Source organism: Phocoena phocoena, chromosome 19 (genome assembly GCF_963924675.1).
Source record: "Phocoena phocoena chromosome 19, mPhoPho1.1, whole genome shotgun sequence".
Lineage (NCBI taxonomy): Eukaryota > Metazoa > Chordata > Mammalia > Artiodactyla > Phocoenidae > Phocoena > Phocoena phocoena.
In genome coordinates, this window is record NC_089237.1 from 48,968,212 (window position 1) to 48,982,696 (window position 14,485).

General features: G+C 48.3%; 1 protein-coding gene across 1 annotated transcript; it reads right to left on the bottom strand.

Moving 5' to 3' along the window:
* Nucleotides 1-622: 622 nt before the first annotated feature.
* On the bottom strand, nt 623-10,749 carry XAF1 (XIAP associated factor 1). The gene is made up of 7 exons (XM_065897288.1): nt 10,718-10,749; nt 8,028-8,163; nt 7,425-7,481; nt 6,869-7,064; nt 5,616-5,701; nt 2,429-2,770; nt 623-679 (listed from the first exon to the last, which is right to left on the bottom strand). Exons 1-7 carry the CDS (start codon nt 10,747-10,749, stop codon nt 623-625), a joined length of 906 nt encoding a protein of 301 aa, XP_065753360.1.
* Nucleotides 10,750-14,485: the final 3,736 nt, after the last annotated feature.

A 14,485-nucleotide genomic window follows, 5' to 3' on the forward strand; every position in this document is an offset into this window, starting at 1 on the left:
CCCTCCCTTCCCTGGTGGGGTCTGGGGTCTCCCCACGGGCCAGGCAGAAAGGTAGGGTGTGCTGTTTGCTGGGAGGTGGGCTGCATCTCTAGGTGTCTCCCAGCTGGTCTCCCTGCCAACAGCCCTCACTAGCATGTCTTTGTGCTTTCTGGCTCTCCCCTGCCACCCAGCCTCATTTTTCTCTTCCTTTCTCCCTTTCTTCTTTGCTGCCACTCCCCTTTCCTTGCCGTGCTAGCCGCTGCCATCTGTGGCCCTGGAAAACCAATGAAAAATCTACAAGAAGGTGGAGGACAAGTTTTCAGGGAGGGCTTTTTTATTCTTCGGGGACAAAGCTGGGTTCCCTAAGGTGTCCAGGCTGTGTGGAGCCTAGACGCTTGATCAGAATTCTCAGGCAGAAGAGTCAGAGCCCTTTTTTCTTCTGGTTTATCTGTAGCTCTTGGGGAAACCAACATCTCGGCTCAAAAGGAGGAAAACAGAATCCAAACCTTTTCTTCTACAAGAAAGAAACCCAGTGAATAAAGCCCATCTCTTTTCACAAGTAAAGACTAGCACAGAAAGCAAGCAGAAAAACCAGTGTAAAAACAAAATCTTCTAAATCTGTTGTACCTTTTCTTTTCCAAAGCTAGCTGGAACTTCTCACTTGTTTTCCTTTTGATGAAGCTAACCACCAGCATTTCTCCTAAAGAAATGGATATTTAAAAAGTTCAGTGTGTTTCAAGTGGGGAGTGTTAGTTCCTAGGATATCTCTGGGCAATCCTATCCCCAGTTCCCGGAGCAGGAACCCTGAGCTACAGATGGCATAAAAAATGTATGGAGCCCGGTGAGCCATGAGGGGTCTATGGGAGGCTTGGGACAATGTTTAATAGAGACCTATCACCATGAGGGGGGTGGATGAACAGTTTAGAGGATACCCACACCATGGACTCTTATGCCATTAAAAAGGGGGGGGCAACATCCTTTGACTTGGAGGGATGTCCTTGGGTATTGATGAATGCAAAGAAATGTGTATGCAAAGAAATGTGTATAATTGGACTCCAAATGTGTATGTGTGTGAGCGGTTATACAACAGAGTTGCCAGATAAAATACAAGATGTCCAGTTAAATTTTCATTTCAGAGAAACAAAGAATTTTTTTTTGTATGTCTCATGCAATTATTTTGTAGTTATTTTTGTCCCAAGTAATGAATTTTTATTTGCTAAATTCGGCGACCCTATTATGTAAGGATGGAGGGAAGTATGGAAGGAAATTTCAAATTGTGGGAGGCAAGGAAATATGGCACTAATAACACCCCCAGCAAGTATGAAATTCACTCAGTTTTGTAGAATCATGTGCTGTGTGCACATAGAGAAGAAGTTAGAAAAAACAAGATCTAGGTCTACTTCTTTGTAAGGAGTGTGCATCGTATATTCAGTGAAAAAGGCAAATGGCAGAGTTATGAATATAGGAAGATGATATATAGGGGAAAAGAAAAAACAGTTCAAACCCCATAGAGGCTTGTTCATGTTTGTGTGAACAGAGTTAAAGCTTTGGAAGGACACCCACCAGGACACTGAAACTAGTATCTCGGGGTGTGGGACTGGGGAAGTGGGGTGGGTGTGGGGGAGGATGAGCTTTATCTTTATATTTGTTTGTGTGGTATCATGTCAACTGGTTACAACAAAATACAGTATTTAGTAGTATCTAGTACTTTTGTATTTTGAAAAACATCAAATAATGAAAGCTTTTTTTTTTTTTTTTGAGTGAGGCATCCTGTTTGGGGCTTAAAAGCATAAGCTTTGGAACTATACACATGTGTATTTTAGGCTGGATTCTGCCACTCTCTAGTTGTATAATCCTGGGGAAGCTACTCGACCTTTCTGTCTGGTTTCCTTATCTGTAAGATAGGGATAGAATACCTGCATGTTTTTTATAATGATTAACCATTTGTAAAGAGCTTTGTATTGTAACTGGTGCATAATGGTTAACTACCTCATACTAATTCTTATTACTCTTGGAAAATAATCTAGGATGTAAAAAATCAGGCTTTTGAGGCTGCAAATCCTGATCTGCTGGAGGTAAGATACCAACTGACTTAGTATCTTGACCAAGGCTCTCATCTCTGGGCCTGGATTGCCTTATCTACGCTATGAGCTAGACAGCTAGATTGGGTATGCTCTGTTTGTTTGTTTGCTCCACAGTTTTGGGGCATTTGCTGTGGTTATTCCCTGGGCTGGGAACTGGAGATACAGAGATGAAAGATCTAGCTCTGCCTTCAGAGGTGGGAGATGATGCACATATATAACCAGGTGATAGGTGCTATGAGAATGGATTTGGACACACAGAGAAAGGGGAGATAAAGATGTCTGAGAATATCCTGCAGGTCTTGGATTTCTTTAAACACTGTCCAGATGGCTCCCAGCCGGATGAGGAGAGAATGGAGGCTGGGTACCTGATGTTGGGTTAGGGTTGGCAGGGGAAGTAGGATGCCACACTGAGAACACCTCCTCAGAATGTCATAGGCTGTCTCGTCTTCTACAGGAGAGGAGGCCCTGAGCTTGCCATCAGACTTCAAAGGCAGATCCGTGGTTTTGTTTGTGCCTCTTGGTGCTTGCCGCGTTGACTTTTCAGAAAGAAGGGGAAATCTGCTTGTATTTTTCGTCTTTGGACGGACGTCTTTCTCTGCTGTGGAAGTTTGATCTTCAGCAGGCTGACTTGAAAGGGATGAAGGAGGAATATCTGGTTTCCCAACTGGAGAATATGTCACAGAGTCTGAGACTGGACGGCATCTGTCCTGCAATTATGAGTCATACTTCAAATTTTAAAATGACCTCAGCTTTAATGGTGGACAAGATAACCTGAAATATTCCCACTCTGAAATGCTGGATAAAATATGACATTCACTGAGCTGACTTTGCAAGAAAGCAAGCAAGCTCCATGTTCCAGGAATGAAGACCTGACCTGTTAAGCACATGAGCTGACACTTTAGGAGGAGATGTGGGGTCAATCTCGTATCTAAGAGCTTGGATAAGAGAAGAGTCCCATCCACACAAGATGTGGAATTGGAAGTAAGATTCCCCTTTCCCTGCGTAAAGCTGGGAACCTTGAAGGCTAACCTGTGGTGGCTAAGAGAAAAGAATCGGCTAATTGGAAAAGGAAAGTGGCAAGAGAGCTTTTCTACCTTGGACTAGAAATTGAGGGTGCGGAAGCAAAACTGACACTCCTGAAAACTCAAAATCCAAGGCTCATGCCATTCTTGTATTTGGGGTTCAGATTTACAAAATCCTCATGCTCCGGGAATACCCAAACAGAAGAATTGATGTAAAATTTGGGATGTATGGCAGAAGCAATCACAAAATCCCTCTGGAGGTTACATAATCCCAAACTAGGTCATACAGGATTCTCACAGATAGAGTCTCATGATTCAAATTCACACACAAGGAAACACTCTACCTTGGGTAAGAGTCACAGACACAACCATTAGCGGGATTAGTCTCCAACGAGTTCAGATAACAGAACTATAGGAGAGAGACTGTAAAATAAATTAATTAAAAATGGTTCAAACAAGAGAAAAGAATACGACCCTATGAAAAAAAGAGTAGGTGAATTTGAAAGAGAGATAAACAGAACTTCTCGAAATGAAAAATACAGACACTGAACCTCAATGGATAGGCCTTAAAAATAGCAAGTTAGATTTGGCCAAGAAAGAATGAACTTGAAAATAGGATTTGAGGAAATTATTCAGAATATAGGAGAGAGGAATAGAAAATGTGAAAGGTTAAGGGACACGAGGATAGAACGAGAAGGCCTGATGTACATCTAATATGTTCCACAGAAAGAGTTGGGAGAACATGGAGGGGTTAGGGAATATTGGGGATTCCAAGAGATTATAGCTGAGTCTTTTCAGAACTGATTAAGGCAGAACTAAATCTTTCGATTTGGGCGGGAGCAATTCTGAAGAAGAAAGAAAAAAATAAACACACTTGAGCATATTGTTTTAAGCAGGGTGAATAAAAATAAGTCTTCTCTTGGACGCATTGCAGTGAAACCAGGAAGATCAAAGGCAAAGAGGATCTTGAAATCAACCAAAGAAAAAGGGTTACCCACAAAGGAATGGCAGTTACACTGAGAGCAGACTTATCAACAGCAATCATGGAGGTGGGAAGACGGTGGAATAAACTTCAAAATGCTAAGAGAAAATTATGGTTAACGTAGAATCGGATACCCAGTTAAACTACCATTCAATAATGCAGGAAAAAAGTACCTGTGCAGGCAACTAAAAATTTACTCCTCACAGCTTCTTGCTGAGGGAACTACCTAGACGTGTATTTCAGGAAGAGAGAAATCCTACCCAGACGGAAAGCTTGGGATTTAAGAAAGAACGTGAGCAAAGGGAAAGGTGAATGTGTGAGTATATCCAAGCAGGCATGAATTGCATAAAATGACAGCGATAATAATGACTAAAGAGGGATAGTATGAAAACAAGGTGAGGGGCTTCCCTGGTGGCGCAGTGGTTGAGAGTCCGCCTGCCGATGCAGGGGACACAGGTTCGTGCCCCGGTCCAAGAGGGTCCCACATGCCGCGGAGAGGCTGGGCCTGTGGGCCATGGCTGCTGGGCCTGCATGTCCGGAGCCTGTGCTCCGCAGCGGGAGAGGCCACAGCAGTGAGAGGCCCGCGTACCGCAAAAAAAAAAAAAAAAAAAAAAAAAACAAGGTGAAACTAAATTCCATAGCATTTACATATAAGGTGGGAATAGAGAATCGGAGTCAACATGTTCTCAAATCCATATATTGTTTGTAAGGAGGGTAGGGAATATGATTAATTTAGACTTTATTAAGTCAAGTATTCCTATTAAAATGCACTAAATGTCACTAATGGTAAATTTTATATGTATTGTCCCACAATAAACAAAAAGGCCTAGATCATCCCTTGGGTCTCTTAAGTTCTGATATTCATATTTCTCTGAATTGAAGGGTAAAGAAAGGACAAACAGCGCTCCATCGAAGCAGAAGGAAATGAGTTCTTTGGAGAGAAGCCTTAGGAAGTTTCCCCAGAAAGAAAATGCTCCATCCTGCAAAAGAAGGGAGCAGCTTGGCACGGGCTAATGCACTAAAACGTGCTCAGAGTGATGGAGGGAGGAGTCTGTGAATGTTCCCAGGCAAAAGCAATCAATCAGTCAATCACATCATGACATCTTTACAGAGTCCCCCTTTTGGTACCTAGCCCTGATACCAGTTTCACTGTGGGAAGATGGAGAAAGTTGTTAACTTTTTCGAGGGAGCTCACAGTCTAATTGAGAAGACTCCCGCATGGGACAGAAAATAATAAGGCAGGTCCTATGAAGGACCAAATTGCCATGGCCAGGCCCTGAGGGCTGAAGATGTTTGGAGGTGATCAACGATAGCTGGACTGGTCACGGAGGCTCCTTGAAGGGCTGGCACGATGGGAGACCAATTATGTGTGCTAAATTAGCCTACACCAATTCACAACATCCCTTTTTGAACAGAGCAAAACTAAATATGGGAACCTCTGTTATCCATGCTGTGTAAAATTGGACCCAGAATCTACCTTTCATATCACTCTTTTTGGAATATGGACCAGCTATTGGCACCATTAGAAAATAACTAATTTCTACTCACCACATGGTGGAAATACTTATTTCCTGGGATCATTTGGTTGCAATAACGACAGCAGATGTTGCTTTCAGGAGCTGGAATTCTCTTCCCTGAAAAAGCATGGAAACAACAGCACAAATGATTGCCCTTGACAATGGCTAGCCCGACTGTCCCACAACCGCGTACATGGCCTGCAGTCCTGATGATGAACTGTCCCCGGTCTGCCGTGAGTGTCCTGCACTGCCAGGGTCCTTGGCCACACAGGCCACCCACAGCAGAAATCACCCACATCATTTCCTTTAAGCTGCAAAAGTGCACTCGGGGCAGCACACAGCCCTGATGAAGAGACATTTTCCTGGCGCAGGACTGGTTTCTAAGGAGACAGAAGGAGCCGTTACCACAGATGCCAGCCCTGTCCAGTCTGACTGCTCTTTCATTTCACCGGTCTCTGAGCTCTGTGATCAAACGAGGAGTTACTGCACACATCTTTGTTGACTGTGTTGAAGCTGTGCTGTGTTGTCTTGTTGAAGTTGTGTTGTGTTGGTGAAGTTGTGCTGAAGAGTCGTTTGTGGGCTGTGTTGAAGCCCAGCCATGCTGGAAATGTGCACGCATCTCAAACACTCCAGTTTTTCATTTGCCGATTTTAATAAAATTGTCTACCAGGAGAGACTTACCATCCAAAGGATTTTAGGCTCTCTCCACGTGTTACTGTGTTACTAAAACAACCAGTGAACACAAGATCTGTCACATTGCTGTCCTCCTTAAACGCATCTCATGAAGAGGTAACCAGGTCAAGACAACACACAGTGCTACCAGGCGGCCAACACATAGGCTCAAGGGTCAGGAGTTACAACTAGATCCCTTCTGTCCGCTGCTGATGGTGGTGAAATCTCCTGATTTGGTGTCAGGGAACTTGGATGTCCTGTCTGGTTTCTGCCTCTAGCAAGCCCGTTTCATTCTATGCATAGGTTTCTCATCTGTAAAAGGATGCAGGTGGGTCTCTGCCAGGCTGGAATTGTGCTTGAGGGGTTCCAAGGAAGCCTCCCATTTTGTCGGGCCCCCATTGCCTCTGCACTCATCTGTGTAGCTCCCAGGCCCGCAGCTCCTGGCGTCTTGGTGTCCCTGGACCAGTCATTTAGAGACCACAGCAGACACACAAGAAGGCCACTCTAAGTACGTGGTCCAGAGTAGCTATATGAATTTGAGATACGTGTATCTGTCATCACACATGTCACCTGTCCTGCTGAGAGCTTACATTCCTTGCCACCCCTGCTCACCTTTCTGGAGCCGGGTCTGCTCACCGCAGCACTCGTCTCTGTGCCGGGCCAGCATGTGGAGCACGATGCGCTGGCCGCAGTCTGGGCAGACCTCTGTCTGCCTGCCGCAGGGGTGCTCGTGGATGTCCACCTTGTTGAGGCGCACGGCCAGCTCACAGAACTGGCACTCAACGGGGCGCTCCTGGCATTCCTTGGCCTGCGGGGAAGCAGGGGGGACGGGCATGGTCACTGGCCTGCAGTGACTGCAGTTGCGTTGGGGATATGAGCTTATTTCCCTGGGGGACTGAAGCCAGTAAGAGAAAGCAGGTGGGAAAGGCCAGGGGGTAGGGGGACTCTCCTTGGCAAACACGAGCTCTCTGGGGCTTGCGGACCATGGCAGGCCCTTCTGACGGGCATCTGGGGGCAGGAGGCCCTGTGATGAGCTAGTTCCCCATTGTGCCCCAGGCCTCCTTGGGCGAGAAGAGAGAGCTGGGGGAGGGGGAGGGGGGGAAATCTTTATTACTGGCCCCTTCCCCTCCTCCCGGGCTTGGGAGAAGAAATCACAGCTGACTCTCACCTCGTGAATCTCCAGCAAGTGCTTCGGCAGGCTCTGCTGACACACTGCGCACCCCACCTAAACACGAAGGGAGACGCTGGAGTCCCACCCAGCTCAGCGGCCCCGGCTGTGTGTGTCAGGTGTGGGTCTGTGAGCGCCTGGGGGCAGGAGTCAGGTTCCCTCGTCTCCCTGCAGCACCAGCCCTGTGCTCAAGGAGCATCTGTGGGACCCGCTGAGTTGAAATGGATGCCTGAGCTTGAGGATCTCCAGAAACAGCAGGAGAGAAAGGTTAACCTTTGACCAGCCTTGGCCATGAGTGCCTTCTAGAGCTCTCCTTTCCTGTCTCTCCTCTTGACACATCTCGAAAGATTTTTTTACCTTTTACCTTTCCTGAAACAGGGACTCCCTTGCCTTGGCTGAACCCATTCGCCTGTAGGGAAAGGATAGGGGATGGGAAAACCAGGGTTGACTCAGTGCAGTATAAGAAAGGCAGATTTAACTACCCTTTCCACTTCACAGGGGGTGCTGGGCGCGGGGTGCCCACCTGAGACGGGCTGCAGTGCGGGCCGGGCTCCGGCTGGCCACCTGGTGCCCCCACCCCCATCCCTGCTTCCGCCTCCCCACCTGCTGGTGCCCGCCCCCGCCGTGCTCTTCCATCGTATCCTGTAGGACGGGTTCCTTGCACTCCGGACGGAGGACCTTGAAGAGCAGACAGTGGGCCCCATGGAGGGCCAAGTGGCCAGGGGCCCCGCTTCTTTTGCTGCAGGATCAAGAGGGAGGAAAAACAGGCTTATTTCACGGTATAAAGCATGGAGCCGTATTTCGTCTCCACGGCTGCTGGATTAAGACCTTTCAAGGCCTCAAGCACTGAAAATATGATGACGATAGCACCTGCCCCTCTTCCCCATGTTGGTCCTAGATCAGAACAATGCAAAATCATAAAATAAGTGTAAGGATGCTCTGTAAACTCTTCTACTGCCTGGGGTGAGAGGGGGCGGGCAAGGAGGGGCGGGAGGCAGACATTACAAAGCGGCCGGAGGAAACTTTTGGGGGGAATGGATACGTTCATCATCTTGATTGTGATTTGATGAAATATAATTTATATATTAAGGCAGGACAAGAAAAAATTAAACATAAAATTCTCTCTGTGTTTGTTTGGGCCTCCTCCCTCCCTAATGTACGGTGTGCATCTGTATTACACATTAACCAGAGCTCCTCAAAGATGGGAGTGCCTGCTCGATGGTAAAGATCAATTTTTTCTTTCTTTCTCCTGAAGCTAGCAATGTAACTTCATAAAAGAATAGGGCTCTTTCCCAGCTCTGTAGGGGGTCCTAGTGACAGTGACTCGCTGTTTGCTTGGTACACTTTGTACGTGCTTACTTGGACTATGTATCCTTGGTGAATTTTTTTGTGAAATATCAGTATGTCTTTTTTTTTTTTTTTTTTTTTTGCAGTACGCGGGCCTCTCACTGCTGTGGCCTCTCCCGTTGCAGAGCGCAGGCTCAGTGGCCATGGCTCATGGGTCCAGCCGCTCCGTGGCATGTGGGACCTTCCCGGACCGGGGCACGAACCCGTGTCCCCTGTGTCGGCAGGTGGACTCTCAACCACTGCGCCACCAGGGAAGCCCCAGTATGTCATTTTGATGTATGATCCTTTTTCTCAAAAATGTATATGACTGTGCCTTCGACTTTTAACTGGTGGGACAGTTCTCAGAGCTTTCTGAGAATCTGCTTCCTGGGTCATCATTCTCAGTGTGGCTTGAATAAAATTCCCTTTTGTTCTTCCTAACTTGATAGTTTATTGAATTTTAGTAGCCATGGTGATGGTTTCATGGGTGTATATCTATGTCAAACATGTCAAATGGCACACTTTAAAAGTGTACCACAGGGAGTTCCTTGGTGGCGCAGTGGTTATGACTCTGTACTCTCAATGCAGAAGGCCCTGGTTCAACCCCTGGTCAGGGAACTAGATCTCACATGCATGCCACAACTAAGAGTTCACATGCCACAACTAAGGAGCCGGTGAGCGGCAACTAAGGAGGCCACCTGCCTCGACTAAGACCTGGTGCAACCAAATAAATAAATTAAATAAATATTTTTTAAAATGTACCATAAATGCAGTTTATGTCAATTATACCTTGGTAAAGCTGTTTTTAAAATGAAATAACAAACATCAAATTCTTTCAAATATTTTGTCTATTTTCAAGCACTCCCCTGCTTGGCCCACAGCCAGTTGGAAATCCAGGCCTGCATGCCCACTCAGAGCCTTGCAAGGGCAATGCCAACTTTCAGAATCCCCACAGGGAGAGCTTCCCAGGTCTCCCAGAACGAGAAGCCATCTACCTTTCCCTGCCTTAAGGCTCACCTGTGCAACCCACAGAGAGGTTGATACCCTTCTTGGAGACCCCAAGAAACACAAGCTTCTGACCCTCCCAGTTCCCAGGCAGGGTGTTTCTTAATACTCCTCCTTTCATTTCAACCAGCTCTTGCTTGTGGCAGCTTGGGAGAGAGGACACGTAGTGGCCATAGCTCTAAAGGCCTAAAGGATGATGAGAGTTGCCCGCCCATGTCCTGGGCACGTGGGATGTGGCCAGAGGGGAGTAGCCAGAGCCTCACTCTGCTTGGTCTGAACAAGGTCTTGGCTTCTGCACAGCCCAAGCAGGTGGCACAAAAGTTGCTTCCCACTCCCTTCCTCTATTCTTGCCCCTCTGCCCGGCCTGGCCCCTTTCTCCTTCTGTCCAGCCTGGCCGTTCAGCTCTTCTTCCTGAGCTGGTTCAGCCAGGAGGGTCTGCCTGGAGAAAGCTCTCTGGGAGGGATCCCCCTGGTTCCCACCACAGGTAGGGAGCTTCGAGAGTGAGGTACTTCAAGGGGCCAGGTCTCCCTGAGTTAGAGGTGTGGTCTGGGACCCCTGCTCTATTCCCTCACCCTGCTCCACAACGCCCTCTCAAGGTGAGGGCGGGTGTGGTCCCGGACAACCTCCGTGGGTCCCTTTCTGTCTAAGACTGGTGTGAAGAGCATATGATCAGAACTCCAAGTTAGGACCCAAGCTCTGAAAAATATGAATAGCCCAGCAGGGACAGTTAGCCTGGCTGTTTGGCTTTAGAACTGTCCCAGAAAGACTGAAATATCTGGGGTGGGATGTTAGCCAACCCTGACCAGCTCTCATCATCTTCCTACATCTCCTGAGTTTAAATCTTCCACCCTAGCCCTCCTGGGTACAAGGGCCCTTTTCTCTTAACTTCAGAAACAGCCTTATCCTGTCTGTCCCTCTCACTAGCCAGCCTCAGGTCGGCCGCCGGGAAAGCAACTTCTTACCAGTTCTTGCACGCCTGGAAGTTTCCCTCCATGTTCTGGTCTGCAGAGTCTTCCTGTTTCAAGGAGTTTCAGTTCTTGCGGGCAGAGAAACAAAACTGAAAGTGTTCCAACAACCCAGTCCACAGCCCAGGAAGGGAGGGTTTTTCAGATTTCTCAGCCCAGGGCTGCTCCAAGGTACCTGTGGCTGGACACTCCAGGAAGCCCCTCTGTAGCTCGGCCAGCCCAGCCAGCCCCTGCCGCCTCCCTCGGCCTGTGCTGCTGCCACCAGCTGTTTCTACGACCCCTGGGGTGGGAGCCAGAGGCCAGGCCTCCCCCTGGGCAGCAGGCCCTCCCCTCACCCAGGCTGGCCTCACTCATGCATGTCTCTCCATCCCCTTGCGTAAAACACTGACCTCCCTCTCCTTCCTGGTCCTCTTGCTGGTCCTTTCTCTGCCGGGGAGAGAGCTGGCGTGCCCTGTTGAACTTGAAGGTTGTTCCCTGAGAGTGGCTCCTGGACTTCCTGCATCCTACTCCGGTCCTGGTCAGGGCCGGGAGAAATTGGGGATGCAGCGTGGTATGTGCCAAGACTGCAGGCTTTGGAGCCACATCGCTTAGCAGCTTGGTGACCTAGGGCAACTGCCTATCCCCCGAGCGCCTCTTTTCTCGCTTGTAAATAATTACAGCGAACACAACAAGCGGGCAGGCAAATGAGGAAGTCTTCAGACACAGAAACCACTGCACTGAGGGGTGATATAACTTGCACACATCGCCAGCCAACAGGCAGAAGAATCAGGCTTTGAACCCAGGCAAGGAGGCCCTAGGCTTGTCTCTCCCAGAATGGCCAGAGGGTCGGGAGACGGGAGTTCCAATCCTGAGAGTGGAACTGACTGGCGGCTTGAGTCACTTTAGCCTCTGGGCTTGTTTCCTCATTTTTCTGGACTCAGCTGGGGACCTGGGGGACTTTGGGAGTCCAGGTGCTCCCAGAAACTGTGTGAAAAATTGCTTTCATCAGAGTACGTGGACTCAAAAGGAGTCCAGGACCCAGACAGTTATAAATGACTGGACTAATTGACCCCAAAGTTTGAGATTCAAAGAAATCAAACTCTGCTAAAGGCAACACATGTCCAAAATTATATACATATAATTGGATCAAGTGAATATAGAACAGTTTCTACTTGTGTTCTTTTCACAGGGAGAAGCAGGATGTAATTAGTTAGATAAATAAAAATGATAAAACAGTGTATCTAATCGCTCAGTGGGAATTGAAAAATTTGCAAATAATTGCAACCCCGTCAGAGACATTTACATTTTATATACTTCACCTTGGCATTTTTAAGGAGAGTTAATTAGCTTCAATATTCACCTTTATTTTTTATAAACACGATTAAGATATTAGTGAATAATTGGAGAATTTTGATTGTGGCTTTGCACATTTGTCTAAGCATATTAATTTATTTAAACTTTAGTGAGCATGCCGACCACATAACTCTACAGTACTGGCTCAGTGTGTAGCAGCTTCTCACTAATACATGAGTACGTCCCTCCTTCTGACCTATCTCAGAAGGTCAGCAATCGAAAAGGGACCGCTGAGGTAATGGGTAATCCTAAATCAGGGCACTTAGCCTGACGTGTGGCCATTTATCGGGATTCTTGGGGCTGCAAGGACGGTAGCTCCAAAACTTGTCCACATATTGGAATCACTTGGGAAACTTACCTGCCCAACTCCAGAGAGCGTGATTTCCCTGGTCTGGCATGTGGCTGTGACTCTGGAGTTTTTGAAAGGTCCCAGGTGATTCTAACGTGGAAAGAAGTTGGGAGCCACTGATGCAGGGGGAAAGGGCTGGTTCTGAGCTCTAGCCTTGGCCCTTTGCCTTCTCATCTGAACAATAAGAGGATGGGGCACATGAGCTTCACTCAAGATTCCAGAAGTGTGGGACCCACCATGGAAGAAAAACGGGGCTGGGTTTCTGCAGGAGGAGAGCTGGGATCTGTGGGTGGAAGTCCCAGGAGGCCCCGAACTTCCTCCTGGTTACGACCCAGTCCCTGGATGAACCTGTCAGGGATGGAGGGGACCTGGCCCCAGCAGTGAGGCCGGGAGGGTCTAGGATTCAGTGAGCATGCAGCTCTCATGTTCCCCTGCGGGTGAGCTTGCAAGAAAGCCCATCTAAGCCAAGGTGCAGACAAGCTCTTCGTCTGGGCCAGCCCTGGGTAGCACACAGGAAGAGAAGGGGTGCCGGCCTGCCAGACAGAGTGCTCTTCTGGGATGTGGGAACAGGATGGGAGGCTGCTTACATACCCCCCACCTCCACTTGCTCGAGAGACCCTCTCTCATGTGCATCTCCCACCCCCGGGGTCCTCAGAGCTTTCCCAGACCCCAGACACAGCTGTGCTAACAGAAGGATTTCAAAGCACCATGCTGAGTGATGGCACAAGCAGGCTGAGAGAATTCTTGTGAAGTCTGCAAATGGAGTGAGAGCAGCTTTTCTGAGGAGGACAGTGGGATGAAGGAAAAGGTTCAGACGTGGTCTCCAGCCAACTACCAGCCTCCAAAATTCAGGTACCGAATGAGAGACAGTGGGTGGGGACAATAACTATCAGTGATAGGCGATAACAGCGGCGAATGAATGCTTAAACATTTCCTGTGTTCCAGACATTATACTAAACATTTTACAGGCAGGATCCTTTTTAATCTGCCCGATGGCTCTGGTGTAAGCATTATTACCCCATTTTGTACCTATGGAAATGGAGGCACAGAGAGGTTAAGTACTTTGCTCAAGGTCACACAGTGATGTCAGAACTGGGATTGAAACCAGGGTGATCTCACTTAGGGGTCTATAAACCCAAGCCAGACACCATCTACCTTATTTGACAGCTGGTGGGGCTGGGGGTGACCCGGGTTAGCTTCCTGATTCCCGTCCTCACCAGCTGGGCAAATTCTTTTTTTTTTTTTTTTTTTTGCGTTACATGGGCCTCTCACTGTTGTGGCCTCTCCCGTTGCGGAGCACAGGCTCTGGACGTGCAGGCTCAGCGGCCATGGCTCACGGGCCCAGCCGCTCCACGGCACGTGGGATCTTCCCGGACCGGGGCACGAACCCGCGTCCCCTGCATCGGCAGGCGGACTCTCAACCACTGCGCCACCAGGGAAGCCCTGGGCAAATTCTTTAATCCCTCTGACCTTTGCTTCCCACTTCTGTCTATCTCCAGGCAGTTTTATGAATAGCAACAACAGTGGAAAAAACTGTGCTTTCACATACATTGTCTCCTGCTGAGATCCCCCAGAATGGAGGTGGTGGTAGAGATGTCAAAGAGGGCTGCACAGGTGAGATGTTCCACGGGCACAAGGATCAGTGATGGGGGCTATGGCGGTGGAATTGGAAATGACCATGAGTTTTTTCATCTACATCCTAATTGTCTTCCAAGATGTTTCCTCTTCCCGGGCTGGCCCACCCCTGCACCATCCCTTCCTTACATCTCAAAATTCCACAAGTTCTTCAAGGCCAACTCTGACATTATGACTGATACAGGACCTCCCTCCTCTGTCTCTGGTTATGGTTGGCTGCTTGTCTGTCTGTTGCCCCAACTTGCCCTCAGCCAACCATGGGTGTAGGTGATTTGAGATTCATCACCTCTTTCATCAGACTCTTTCTGATTCATCACCTTCTTCCAGAGGGTCCCATGTGCTTGTGCCTGGTAGGCCGTGAAGCCCTGGGCTGTGCAGTAGTGGGCAGGTAAACGCTGGCTGAGCTGAACGGGTGTGCACAGTGCGGGTCTGAGATAATCAGAGCAGAA

Excerpts from the sequence above, each read along its gene's own strand:
- XAF1 (XM_065897288.1), bottom strand. The coding sequence starts at position 10,749 with ATGGAGGGAAACTTCCAGGCGTGCAAGAACTG. Across the intron at positions 8,164-10,717 it reads TTCCAGGCGTGCAAGAACTG|CAAAAGAAGCGGGGCCCCTG; the intron begins GTAAGAAGTTGC and ends TTGATCCTGCAG. Across the intron at positions 7,482-8,027 it reads GCGGGGGCGGGCACCAGCAG|GTGGGGTGCGCAGTGTGTCA; the intron begins GTGGGGAGGCGG and ends CTTCGTGTTTAG.